The following is a 15,485-nucleotide window of genomic DNA, read 5'->3' on the forward strand; positions in this document are numbered from 1 at the left end:
GCCCCAACAATCAGGGTGCCAGGTTGAAGCTAACTAATTCCTTAATCAACGCTCTACTGTGACACGTATTACAGCCTACCCTTAGCACTTCATGGACCTATCCTGAAACCAGAAGATCATTCACATTTACATTTAGCAAGAATAGATTAAGGGCTTACAAAAATTCAAACAGCAAGGGATTTTTAATTAAAGCCAAACAAAATAGCTGATTACTAAATATAATGTCTTATAACATCGTCTTAGTGTTCTAAAAGCCTATATTTTTCACATACTTTGAAATCCTTATAAAAAAGTACAGGTCATTTATATGAAGTGATACAAATTTTTTCAAATAATATACAAAGAAACAATATTTCAATGTCTCTTTCATTAAGCTTATCATTCCCCTTTCTAATATAAAAACAAAAGAATCACACATTTTAAAGATGAATATAGAAGAGATCAACTAACCATCTCTAGGAAGGTATCAGAAAAGTAAGGGTCATATGTGTGTTTGTCCTTCAAAATGAGAAGAAATGCAGAATTTCCAATAATCTTCTCCAAAATCATTAATGAATGAAAGAGTCTGTAAACCAAAAATTTTATTAGTCTGAGAAGTAACTTAAAAATCTTCATACAATATTTTCCATTTTAAAAATAATGGCCAAAACATCAATATTTTCATCTTATATTCATAAAGTAAAACTACAATGAACTAGTAACAAACTGGTTCTTTTTCCCCAAAACTAAGTATTTACAAAAATGATAAACAAGAAGATATTACTGGTAAGGATTTATTTAAAATTGAAAGTTGAAACATATAAATTTGTTCAAAGTCCTTAAACTTTCTATAAATATCCTATCAAATAATAAGACTATCCAGGATAATTGCTCCCATAACTGTAATGCATTCTTATCAAAAAGTAACAATTGGCTTCTTAACTTTAGGAAAAAACAAGCAAGGGTTGAGACAACAACAAAAAAAAAACCCATAGGATTAATCATTCGTCAACCAGTATATTTGTCATTTCCCCAAGAATTAAAAGAGACATTTTGTGTGGGAATGGTGGCTCATGCTTGTGATTCCATCACTTTGGGAGGCCAAGGCGGAAGACTTGCTTGAGCCTAGGAGTTTGAGACCAGCCTAGGCAACACAGCAAGACCGCATCACTACAAAAAATTTTAAAAATTAGCCTCGTGTGGTGGTGCATGGCAGTAGTGCCAGGTACTTGGGAGGTAGAAGGATCCTGTAAGCCCAGGTCAAAAATACAGTGAGATGTGATTGTGCCACTGCACTCCAGTAAGGGTGACAGAGTGAGATACCAACTCATAAAACATATACATGCATACATACATACATACATGCATAAAGAATAAATTAAGAAATAGACATTTTGTTGAATTTAGTTTCACATTATTGCTCATAAGAACTAAAAGGAAGAGTTTTTCTCAGATCTAGATAATGACACTGTCTTCATTCCTGTTACTTTTCTCGGTCATTGAAATTACTAACTTGTATTCAAATTGTATTTTATGTCTGAGGAACAAAAAGGATGTTTCAGAATCTATTGGTTCAAGACTAATTCTAGAAAATAACCTCTGTCCACCACTAGCTACTGCTAAAAGACTATTGATGGGAAAATAACTTGTTTGAAAATTTTTTTTCAAATTCAGTCATGCTTCCTTATGGATTTACAGAGCAGGCATTTCTAGGTAACTTATACAAGAGACATCTGTAGAGAATCCTCGTTAATCGCGTTTTCAATTATATTATTTTTTCCAATACAAAAAGCAACTTTGGATCTATGCCTTAAAGATATTTTTTGTTGTCATGCAACAAAAAAAAATCTATAAAAGACAATGGAAATAATATCTTTTTTGCAGAGCCCTTTTTCCACCTCAACCTCCCAAGTACCTGGCATTACAGGTATGCACCACCACGCCAGGCTAATTTTTTAAAGATGTAAGTGATCAGGATCAATGTTATTAAATATATTTACACAATAAATCAATAGTTTTAATACTGAAATCTTATGGATTTGCATCCACGCTATCAGACAATGAAATGTCTCATTATACTTAAATGTCTTCCTAGATAGTACTAATTGTTCTCACCAGACTAAAAGACTGTATAAATGAATGCAGTTAAGTTATAAAAATAAGTCCTTCAATCGGTTTATTTCTACTGTCTACATGGCTGTCTTTCTTAGGCAGCCTGAGCCTGCAGAATAAAAGTCATGTTTTCAACTAGCTAAAACCACATATGTATTATAGTATATTAAAAAGTCCTAATTAAACTGAGTGGAAGCCAAGAATCATCCAATATCCTAAAGGTATACATGTAGCCTTCTCAAGAGACGAATTATAAGACTACAGCACAGCATTCCCCAAATGCTTTCTCAAGATGTATAGAGTTGCTTTGTTTAAAACAAAACAAAGCAAGACACAGTACATAATTTGGGGAAACACTGTGTAAATGTTTCAACATTTCATTAATATGGAATTTCCCAGGGCCTCTAATTTCCTAACATGCACTTATCCTATTAATATGGAACACAGTTCAGGAAAAAAATTTACTGAGGAATCAGTTTTATAGTTTGCTGTCATTGCTGCTGCTTTAAGGAGATGTTACCTGCCTGTCATGCAATAGTTTTCATGTTCAGTTTTCTCCTACCTACCTTAATCACAAGTTAGGAATAATGGGCAGCATTCTAAAACATTGCTCTACTAACTGACCTCATTACCATTTCTTCTTCTCTTCCACATAAGTCCAATTATCTACTTATGAGCTGAACATCTATTACAATCATTGTCCCAATTTAATTTGTTTATGTCATGATTTGAATTAACCTTCAAACAGGCCATGATATATTCTTGCTTTCTAGTTTATAATTACATAAACACTCAATCCACTGTTGAGAACTTGACTCACAGAGTCACTCCAGAGGAGAAAGAAGGGCCTGGATCCCTGATGACATTTGTGGAGCTATCATGCCTGAACCAATTACCTGTAGATTTCTTTTGTATAATATTAAAATAAGCAGGATAGGATTTACTCTGTTTCAGGTTGCTATTGCTAGCAGTCAAAAACAACCTGTAACTCATATGCTTATTCACAGGGACATTTCTGCCAACATCTGAATGAATAGCAGTCTCAGTCCAAGTGTAAGAGAACACCTAATGCTAGCTTCCTCTTTGCTGCTATTTCCCTAACGTGTGTTTTGAAATTTCATTCTTAAAATGTTTGTACTAATGACTTGATAATTGCTTATGACTTTTCAATAAAGTGTGAAGTGCTCACACAGCAAATTTACAAATGTCAAGTACAATGAGAATTATTGCCCTTTCTTCCTTAACATGTAATTCTATATGGGGAGGTTTTTATAAGCTAAAGCAATACAAAACGTATGGAAGAACTAATGACTGGCCTTCCAAAAAGGTCATAAGACATAACAAGTTCTGTAGCAAAATCTCAATGACTCAGTGTACCCAAATCTCTTTCAATAATGGTAGCCAGCAAGAGCAAGCAGACTATGATTTCTCCAAGTCCTTTTAGGAGCTCTGCTCTGGTCTGATTCTAAGCAGTTTGACTTCTATACTCTCAATAAACGAAGAAGGCAGGAGAAGGTGAAAAGGAAAAACAAAATACCTGAGCCTACTTTCCAAAATTCTTTCTGTGGGAGAAACACTATCATTATCATCTAATGTGTATTTTCCACTTTAACCTCAGGTCAACCTCAATAGACGGATGCCAAACATACTTGCCATAACAAAATTGAGAAGATATTCAAGACACTACCTTGAGTATATTTTTTAGGAACTGAAGTCAACTAATAAAACCTCAAGAATATCTTTTTTCCCTTAATTTCTAGAAAGTCAGTCAAAATATTACGAATAATTTAATCAACACTACAATTAGCAATAGAAGTCATTGATCAATTATTTTATGTTGATTTTATGTGCTGTGTACACTTTTCTTATATAGGAGTAGTTATAACAAAAATATTCACTTTTTAAATCTATATTTTAGGAAAACAGTATTTTTAAATTTTTAAATATTTTCAAAGCATACCATTGTTAATAGAAAAAATATCTAGAAGAAATACAGTCTAAACAGTAGTTGGAAGGAAGGAAGGAAGGAAGGAAGGAAGGAAGGAAGGAAGGAAGGAAGGAAGGAAGGAAGGAAGGAAGGAAGGAAGGAAACTATTTCCCCAACAAAGGAATTCCTCTGCACTGATCCTAATGAATGAATGGTCATACAAACCCTGACACAGTGCTAGCACACTCACTATCACAAAAGGTAGGGGTTTTTTCCGCATTATTAGGAAGCATTGTTTACAAAGTCCTATGCCATTTTGCGACAACACCTGGACTCGCTGTTTCTAATTCTTTAATACAGAAATAACTGAGCTTCTCCTCCCTCAACCTGACAGCCCTCCAACAAGTTAAAGATGGTTTTGGCATCAACACCCAAGCCATTCCTTCTCATTCCCAATTGCTTATATTTATATTATCCATATGTGACAAGGTTTCCAGGTTCTTTTCCTTCCTGGTTAAGCCTTTCAGTTTTTTCTTTTTTTCTCAATGTCCTACTTTAAAAAAAAAAGTATCCAAGAACAACTGGATATGAAGTAGGATGAGATTAAACTGATATACAATGAAGTAGAACTCTTTATCTACTTGGATTGTAACTATGAATTTATTTGATGGCAAATCTTTGGTCAAGATAACCCCAATCACCACACTGTATTTAGGAGAAAATAGGACCAGCTTTACACAGAAGTAATAACATTTTATTATATACTCTTTGCAGAAATGCACTGCAATAAAAAGTTGGGGCGGCTAGGACTCTGTCAACAGATTTCCTGAAAAAATGCTTTGAAATTTGGCAATGTCTTGCTATAGCAATACTCAGAGGGAGTATCACTGTTAATGTGGTCTGATATGCACTAACAACTTCATCAAAAGTTATAATCTTATGACACAAAATGTAAAAAGATTTTTTAAGATGATTTTTCTATAATTACATTACCTGGTACCATAATCCACAACCACCCAATCTTTTGCAGTTCCTGTGATAGCATCATGATGTTGAAACAGTCCCAAATTCCTTCTGGCTTCTGTCAGTGCCGTGTAAAGTGATGTTGAAAGAAATGTATTTATCTTGTATTTCTGAGCTTGTCTCAGGGCGAAATAGTAAAGAATTTCAGCTGCCCTAATTGCATAAAACAGCCATTGATTTTTATTTCAAAACAAACATTTTAGCTTATAATCTAAAATATGTGACACTGATACTTTTTAAGTGTATTTTTTTAAGATTTATAATTTCAGTACAAACAAGTTATGAAAAAGATACTAATAATAAACATTTACATAAAACCACAAAATATCCTTATAACATATTTAAATTCTCAATCATCAAAGAACTTCATATCTACACTGATTAGGGTCCTTGTTCTAGATGATCCTGGAAAGAAGCCAGCACCCGATGGCAGCAAGATCAGTATATTTCTGTATAACACAGCGAAAAAATATCTGAACACAGTAGTAAGAATTTGATATGTCTCTGTCCTTTCTTCTCTACCACAGCAGCTTAGACATAGACCATGAACATTGCCAGAAGGCAATTTACTCTCATGTGTAACATTAAGAGGAGAAATGGTAGAGAAATGCCATGTGAGTGAACACTCAGAAGAGAGGAAAGGAAGAAAATGATGGCCCAATAACAACTTAGGGGCAAGGGCTAGTTTCAGTTTTCAATGACAGCATACAACAAATACAGAGAATTTAACAATGTAAACTGAGAAACCATAACTAGGATGTCATTTCTCATGTCTTTTAAAGAAAAAACCTTTAGGCTAAGAATAGCATTTAAGCAAAAAAGTATATGTGGGGCTATGATTTTCATCTTTTATTTTTTTCATCTGGGGACATGGTTCAAGATAGGTTTCTAAAAATGTTCTTTAAAAGGAGTCATGATTTGATGAATTACAAAGAACAATTAGGTTCTATACATCAAACACATTAAGGACAATAGAAAGAAAAAACAAGGCAGTTTGAAAACGTATCAGGAATCAGGAAAAAAGATATACAGGAAGTGCTTTCCTGCTTTTAAAAAAATGATGAATTCCTCTAAACTATAAAAATAATCAAAGGATAGCTAGCAAAAAATCTTCACTTTTAAATTCTAACTCTTAGTCAGGCTCGGTGGCTCAGCCTGTAATCCCGCGCCTTTGGGAGGCTGAGGTGAGTGGATTGCCTGAACCCTCGAGTTCGAGACCCGCCTGGGCAGCGAGACCTCATCTCTACAATAAATCAAAAAATCAGCCGGGCATGGTGGCACATGCCTGTAATTCCGGCTACTGGGAAGGCTGAGGCGGAAGGATCGCCAGAGCCCAACAGGTCGTGGCTGCGGTGGCTGGGAGCGGCCACTGCACTCCAGTCTGGGCGACAGAGTGAGACTCCAACTTAAAAAAAAAAAAAAAAAATTCTAACTCTTTCAAAATCATGAAATGAGAATCACTAAGCTTGAATTAACTAAATTATATATATATGTATGTTTACATACATCCATGGTAAATATTCCTGGTTTTGAAAGGAGTACATATCCATATACAGATCTCTCAAAATGTTAAAAAGTGAATTTTGTAAATATTGTCTTCTTTATGCTCTTCCATCTTATCCATATTTTACAAATAAGCATAAGAACGAAATATTACTATTTTCAGACAATGAACTTATTTTCAAATAAATTAATACATTTATAAATTCACAACTACTGCATAGTGTTTTGGTTTGTTTTAAAGTAACAGAATTTTCTAAATATATTACTAGCAGTAAGCATTATGACTCATATATGTATAATAAATTAGTATTAAACCAATATACATAATTCTTTGCTTCTAAAATTTACTTGACACTTAAAAACTCACTCACTCAGTGGCCTAAAATAATCTCTTCATTATTTAGAATATACTCCATTTTATCATGGAAAGTTTAGGATAATGTAACAGATAACTGGTTAACAGTCTATTGTGTAAGTATAGACATGATAACATATAAACATTATTTTTATTATAAGTGTAATAAGATATACTCCATCAACTCAAGCATTTCATATTTCTTTGTATTAAGCACATACCAATTCCACTCTTTTGGTTATTTTGAAATATATAATAAATGATGGATATCCAAATTATGCTAATTTGATTATCAAAGACTGCATGCTTCTGTCAAAATATCACACTCATCCCATAAATATGTGCCACTAATATGTAATCATAATTAAAATTTTTTAAAAAATTAAATAAGACACATTTTTCTGGTATATCCCAAATAACAATCAAAGGTTAAGCTTTTGAAATAATGAGAACAGCAGCACAACAGTAAAAAACAATAAAAACATACATTGTACTCAAGCACAACTCTTGAGAAAATTCATTATTTTTATTAAAAGCCTTTTCAACATGTAGTTTCCACTAATATATAAAAGAGGGAAGATACTATCTTCCTTTTTTAATACCAAGATTAATCATGAAAACAAATTACTCTACTGGGCTACACAGAGAAAGCCTAGGGAGACTCTGGGGTAGTTTATCTTTACCAGAAAATAATCAGACTCAATTATTTTGTACTATGTTCTCAAATATGGTAGCCATTAGCCATGCATGGCTATTGACACTTAAATTCATTAAGATTAGGTGAAATTAAGAATTCCGCCCCTCAGTCACACTGGTCATAATTGAAGTGCTCAATAATTATATGGGTTAAATGACTACCATACAGTCAGTGCAGAAATAGAGCCATTGCTGTAGAAAGTTCTGTTGGACAGTGATTGAAAGTTCTACTGGCTAGTGTAGATTTAGTGTTATGTTTTCTACTGACTTTTCTGCCTTCCCTGTGTCCATCTATTTTTTTCAACAAATCAGTGTCTGTCCCATCAGTTCTTATTTTTTAAAATTTTGTCCTTCTAAGCCAAAAATCATATCTGTAGAAATGTGTTTCAAATAAGTAAATGAGAACTGAAATGGAACCTCCAAAATTCTCTCACATATGAAATACATTAGGTTTAGATTGTGGCACTTTGAAGTCCACATTTTGGCTGCTGAAAGGCTCTATTTGCTTATTTGAGGCTCACCTATGTTTTCAATGATTCAGCCCATCAGATTACTGGCCTGTAGATTCTCATGGCATGATGGTGTCACTGAATATTAATATGATATGCAAATAACACAGATAAATTAATTAGAAGAATATAAAATGCACAACACAACTCCTAGAAAATTTAATTAGATAAACTATTTTTCCTTTCAGAACAAAAGCCCATGTAATAATCTGATTATACTTTGGAGATATATTTATGATTGCATTAAAATTTCACAATTACATTAAGCACATCAAGACTTCATAATGATGTATATTAGGGAAAGTTCTACAAAACGCTATGAAAACATAAAGGAAGTGGATAAATAAATGTAGCTATCTAAAGGAAAATGTACCTTAAATGAGATTCCATGATTCTATCCATTCGTTTGTAAAAGGGTCTGGATGTGAAGTAGCCACTCCAATAATGATCATCTCGATCAGCATAAGTGAAAAAATCTCCACTTAGAACAGGGAACATGGATTGGCTCTTCTCTTTCTCAGTTGCATCTGCTTCATCTAGTGCATCAAAATAATCTGATAAAGTTCCGAATTGTATCTAGCAAAAAAAAAAAAAAAAAAAAAAAAGTCATACTTCAATTATTCATCTCTACCTTAAAATTATTTACTTCTTACACTGGACAGAAAAGTTAACAATAAATATTTAAGATGTGCTTTCAAGTTAACATGAACATATAGCTCAGATCTTACAAAAATCAGAAGCAGGGAAAAAAATATCAGCAACTCTGTCTTTTACTTGCATCAAGCCCCAAATTAAGCTAAGTGCAAGCTTGTACACCTAAGCAGTTAGAAGTACAGCTACTTAGATGTACACATTTGTGGATATGAAAGGTCGTTTCATATCTCAAGAATATGGGCATGGAGTAAGTTAGATGAACAAAAGATGAGGGCAGCAGCAAAAATAAAAGACACATATTTTAAGCACAATGTTCCTGAAGTCTGGAAGAACACTGGTTTGTTAACCATAAAGTATTTTAATATGTCCTCCCCTCCATTTAAGTTCTTGTAACAGAGAAGGAAGAGACTTTAAGAATAACAGGTCATTAAAAATACCAGACTTTCTCGACCAGCAGGTAACACTGAGTAGATACATCTACTCAGCAAAGAGTAACAAAATAACAAGGTTGACTGCTCAAATGCACAAGTCTTTATGACTAAAAATTTAAATTAGCAGTACAGAAACCCATTTTTGTGTCCAAACTATCTATATATCAAAAGAAAAAAGAAACATTAACCAGATATTGTAAACAGATGTAAAAGAGCAGTCTTCTTAAAAATAGATTATTCATCAGAGAAGGTGTTCATTTTAATAGAAAAATGCTGATTTTTTTGTTTCCTATCACACACACACACTCACACACACACACACACACACACACACACACAAATATTGCAAGTCATTTTGATTCAATGCAGCAATGGCATAGATTCGAATCCTATCTCTACTACCACTTATCTAACATGGTTTTGAGCATATTACATAAAGTTTCTGCCAGTCCCTGTGTTACAACTAAGTAAAAAGCTTAGGGCCATGATTGGCAAATAATGGTTTAAGCTTCAGCTATTACTTCTCCATTTCAAAAACAAAATTTCAACTAAAAACATTTTACAATGATATTAATAAGGCAAATATTACAAGTTATTGTAATCTAGCTGTGCTGCAATAATTTTTATAGCAAAATAGATTAATATTTCTAAATTCCTTCTGTTTATATTAAAGATAAACAATTTTATTTACTCTTATCTTGATTTCACCAAATACTGTGTAATCTTGGGCAAATTAACCTATTTGTGCTTCAATTTCTTCCTCTATAATAGGAACAATCATAGTACCTACCAGAAAAATGTTGTATAATTAAAAAGTTAAATAAAACACTTTAAACAGTTAATGACAAATATTAAGCACTCTATATTTTCATTAACATTACAAGTATTATTACTCAATCAGCAGCATTACTAGGAGGCAGAATATACGTGTACGTGTGTGTGTGTAAGTAACTATTCAAGAAATGAGGGTCACAAATAGAAGGAAATATGGCATTAACTTCATATCCAGCAGGTATAGATGAGCTCAGAGAAGTACACAAAATAACAATGACAAAATCTTCAATGATGAAATTTTTCTAAGACTTACTGTCCTTACCTACATAATAAAGAATCTTATTTAGACAACAAAAATCCCTTTGAACTTCAAAATTTAGGAATCTTTGGCATGCTACAAATTTAATATTAGCAGCAGAGTATACCTTTTACAAATATTTAAATTAGGGGCATACTTCATCAACAATAGTACCTGCATAATCAACGTTTGTATACCTACCCTAAATTGCACCCCACATTTTTATAATAAAAACAATTTTAAAAAATAAGAAAAAACAAAAACAAAAAAATATGTAAATTAATTTTTGGTATAAGCAATAAAATAATACTTTCTTCTTGGCAATCTCCCAATGCAAAATTTAGATAACTGATCTAGTAGGCTTTCTCACAAACTTAATTCAATCTTTAAGGACTAAAAATAATCCTCTTTCTATGCTAGAGTAGTTTCAAAAGAAATCATGTAATTTTTTTCTAGACCATTTCTTGCTAGCTCATATAAAGTAAATATTTGAAACACCTAATAAACATAACCAAATAAAAACATTTAACTGGATTTCACATTAAACAGCAACAAATTCAATCTTAAACATAAGAAAACTCTATCAGGACAACATATAGGAGAAATTAGATAAGTTGTTAAACAAGTGATGATCATTGGCAAACTGACCATTTTGGCTAATCCAATGTCAATTTTGCAGCCGTCTGAACACAATTATTTCCTTTTGTGCTCTCTTTCATTGAAAGAAAACTATAAATCCATACTTCCACTTTAGACAAAGTAATTTTAACTGTCCTACAGAGAACACATACAACTAGGTAAATTATACAGAGAAAAAAAATTGAAAATATCAAAGAACAAGAAAAGCAGCCAGGGCTTAAAAAACAAAAATTATAGAGAAAAAAGAAACACACATCAAGGTGAACCCTATGCTCTACCAAATATTCATCTTGGGGTACTGGTATATTCACTGTACAAGATATACAGATGTAACAGAAATCAGTGTCCTAGAAGAAGGAACTGATAAAGAATTTAAAAACACTCTGCAAATGAATATAAGTAAAATTCCTTTAACTGATAAAGGGAATCAACACAATCCTAAAGCAAACATCATAACTGATGATGAAACACAATGTTTTCTCCCTTAGAAAAATATGACAATTCTGTTTCTATTCAACACTATAAAGAAGGACATAGTCATTACTCAAACAAGAAAACAGATTGAAAAGTAAAAAGGAAAATTTAAATATGCCATTTTTCATATATAGAAAATCCAAAAAGAATCCACAAATAAATAAGATAAACAAAGTTACTGGATACAAGGCTAAAATGCAAATGTCAACTGTCTTATAATACAAAGAATAGAGCATGTTCATGAATTAGATGGCCCAATATTTGTAAAGAAGTTAACTGCACTCAGAACCACAGTTTCAATGCAATTCCAAGCAAAATTTCCCTAACTTTTTTGGGGGGATATAAATTTATAAGTTGATCTAAACCTAAACAGAACTACAAAGGACTAACAATGCAATCTTAATAAAGAGAAAAAATTAGAAACATATATACTATTGAATATTAAAACCTATTATAAAGCTATAGTAGTTAAGACAGTGTGACAATCAAACAGACCAATAAAACTGAAAAGAGTCTAGACACATACAGAGCAACACAAAGACAATGTAACGCAGTGGGAAACTAAGGTCTTTTCAATAAATGGTGCTAGATATCCAAATAAACCAAAATGTTTCTTGATTGCTACCTTCACACAATTCACAGCAATTCATTTCAGATAGATTATTTGACCCAAATGTTAAAGGCTAAACAATAATGTTTCTAGATGTTAGTTTCATAAGGAATGTATTTTCAAGACCATGGAGTGAATAAATATTTCTTAAACAGAACATAACAAGTACTAACCATAAAGAAAACTAATATTATATTATATTTAATTAAAATTAAGAATTTCTGTTCATGGGAAGACAGCATGAGAAAGTGAAAATGTAGGCTACATAGTGGGAGACAACATTTGCATAACTTTTATCTGAAGAAAGACTCAATCCAAAATATATAAAAGAGCTATAAACAGTAAGAAAAAGACAGAGGACCCAATTTAATTAAAAAATCATCAAACTACTTATATAGGCACTTTACAAAAGAGGATACCCAAATGGCAATAAACTTGTGAAAAGAGGCTCAACCTCATTAACCACCAGAGAAATACAAAATAAAACCACTCCATCTATCAAAAGGATAAAAATGAAAAAACAAAAACAAATCCTGACAATACAGAGTGAGTAAGGGTATGAAACAACTGCCATACAACACAACAACTGATGCATCTATTTTGGAATACTGTTTGGCAGCATATGCTAAAGTTGAACATGTGCATAGCCAACGTCTAAAAAATCCCATCCTAGCCAGGCTCAGTGGCTCAGCCTGTAATACCGCGTTTTTGGGAGGCTGAGGTTAGTGGATTGCCTGAGCCCGCGGGTTCGAGACCTGCCTGGGCAACTTGGTCTCGCCAAGTTGTCATTTAATATAGATCTAATATAAGTAAGTAAATAAATAAGTAAGTAAGTAAATAAATAAATAAGGGGTTCCTTAGTCGAACATTAGAAAACATCTTGCTGGCAAGAGACGTTTGATATAAGGGTAGTTAGTAGAAATGGGATATGACTTACATACGGATAAACAATGTTATCGTCATTCTAATTTGACTTAGACTAACATATCCTTCAAGTAAATTCTTTCTCTCTCAATATTTCTTTTTCCTGAGCACATTTTCAACCTTGGCAAAATAAACCTCTAATTGAGATCTGCCAAAGTCATATTTTGGTTTACAATACTACAGATACTATACAACACTAAAAAAGGAATGAATTACTGCTACTATGAAACAATGTAATGAATCTCACAAACATAATATGAAACAAAAAAAGCCAGACACAAAAAAGTACACACTTCTGATTCTCTCCATATAAAATCCAAGAACGAGTAACATGGTGAAGAAGTGAAAGAAGTGGGTACTTTTGCAGGAGTTGCTGAGACTGGGAGGAAACCTGAGGAACTGTTTCAGGATGCTACTAAAGCTCTAAACCTTAATCTGGATGGTGGTTACATAAGGGCTTTTAAACCTCAAAAATTCCATGTATACTTATGGCTTGTGAACTTCACCTATATATGTGGTATTTCAATTTTTAAAACTACTTTTCAAAAATTGTCACAGCAGGCAAGGGAGAACACAGGTAAAATACAAAAATCAGAATCTAATTTTTCAGAGTCAGACAGAGGACCAGGCTCCTCTATGGATTCCAAAACCATTCCCCAGTAAGATGTATTCCAGGGTAAAATACCCACATACATACCCCCTCATCTGATCAAATATTCATGTGTGAGCTTTATCTTTAAGGAAAATACAGGGGTAATTTAAACATAGTCCCTATGCTCAGATTCATAATCTGGTAAAAATTCAGTTGTAAATATCTTGAATAAACTCGATATTTTATTTGTTTATCTATTTGATATTAAGTGTATTTAATACAACTGAATTCTTACATACAAACTGTAATTCATCATCAGCTTCCTAATTTTCTACACAGTAACATCACCTCCTTTCTATAGTACTTTTCACATATACTGTCTTATAGATTAATGTGTGAAATAATAAACATGTTAAATCATTCATTTTTTATATAGGGTCACTAAGACATTTTTTAAAGACTTGATTCATATTTTATTTTTTACTTCAAAGATGTGACGTACAATTCAGGGTTAGGTATACAAGTGTTCATTATTTGTACCCTTGTTGATGAGGTGTGCCCCCCACCCCCGGCAGTTTCCCACTACTGCCAATCCCACCCCCACACCCCTGGCAGTTTCCCACTATTGCCAATTCCTTTCTTCTAGTATTATGATAACTGTTCAAGGTCCACTTATGAGTGAGAACATGTGGTACTCAGTTCTTTGCTTCTGTGATAGATCACTTAGTATTACAGACTCTAAGTTTTAAAAAGACTTTTTTTTTTTAAGTCGGAGTCCCACTCTGTCACCCAGGCTATAGTGCAGTGGCATGCTCACGGCCACCCTAGCATTGACTTGTTGGGCTCTGGCAATGCATCCACCTCAGCCTTCCAAGTAGCTGGAACTACAGGCATGCGCTACCATGCTTGGGTAATTTTTTGGATTTAATGTAGAGATGAGGTCTCACCAAGTTGCCTGGGCTGGTCTGGAACCCACAGCCTCAGGCAATCCACTCACCCCAGCCTCCCAAAGTGCTGGGATTACAGGCTGAGCCACCAAGCCCCGCCAGTTTTAAAAAGACTTTAAAGACTTGTCCCAATACAAAGAAATGATAAATACTTAGGTGATGAATATCCTAAATACCTTGATTTGATCATTACATATTGTCTGCAAATATCAAATTATTACAGGTACCCCATACATATAATTACATAGCAATTAAAGAATCCATTAAAAAAGACTTATTGACAAAATGCAATATATGATTCTTGTTTGAATCTTGACTCAAACAATGCATTTGAGTTTTTTAAAATGGTGTTTTATGAGATCAGGAAAACTTGAACATCATATATTAGGATATATGACACTATCAAGTTGTTAATTTTTTAGAAGTGATAATGACACCGTGATTATATTTTTAAACAAAATCCTTATTATAGTTACAGACAAAACTATATGCCATCTGAGATTTGCTCCAATATCATCCCAGGGTTAGGGGATGAGACAGCAGTGGCGTACAGTTGAAACAAGAGGAGTCTTTAGCTGATGAATGTTTAAGCTGAGCCATGGATATGGGTAGAAGGGGGGCAATTTTTGCTGTTCTCAAAAATTAGGATACATTTTAAATTTTCTATAAAAACAAAAAAGAGTAAGAACCATAAGCAAATGATTAATTTTAGAAGTCTTCTCATAAAAAAACGCTAGCGTTATTCTCTGGACATAAGACATTTGTTTGCAAACTTCATGACGTGTTTATCTGCATCTGCCAGTCACACTACTAAATCACATGGGTGCAATTGTCAGAGGGAAACAATAAACTTTCAGTGCTGACAGAAAAACAAGACATCCTCAAAAACTAAAAAACTAAATATCGCAACTTAGTAGGTATATATTTTTAACCACATAAAAGTAATTCCTCTTTAATCCTCCAGGAGTGGTAGAAAAGGGAGAACGATAGACATGGAACTACGTTATATAATAATTTTCTTCTTATAAATTATATTTT

General features: G+C 33.0%; 1 protein-coding gene across 1 annotated transcript in view; it reads right to left on the reverse strand.

Moving 5' to 3' along the window:
* MAN2A1 (mannosidase alpha class 2A member 1) overlaps positions 1-15,485 on the reverse strand; it is a 175,292-nt gene that overhangs the window by 84,134 nt on the left and 75,673 nt on the right. The window contains exons 9-11 of the mRNA XM_008056604.2: positions 8,478-8,680; positions 5,012-5,194; positions 451-565 (exon numbers count right to left, since the gene is read on the reverse strand). Of these exons, the coding sequence (XP_008054795.1) occupies positions 451-565; positions 5,012-5,194; positions 8,478-8,680 (501 nt within the window). The remainder of the gene's footprint in view (positions 1-450; positions 566-5,011; positions 5,195-8,477; positions 8,681-15,485) is intronic.

This window comes from Carlito syrichta, unplaced genomic scaffold, assembly GCF_000164805.1.
Source record: "Carlito syrichta isolate Samal-C Ts95f unplaced genomic scaffold, Tarsius_syrichta-2.0.1 Scaffold302410, whole genome shotgun sequence".
Classification (NCBI taxonomy): Eukaryota; Metazoa; Chordata; class Mammalia; order Primates; family Tarsiidae; genus Carlito; species Carlito syrichta.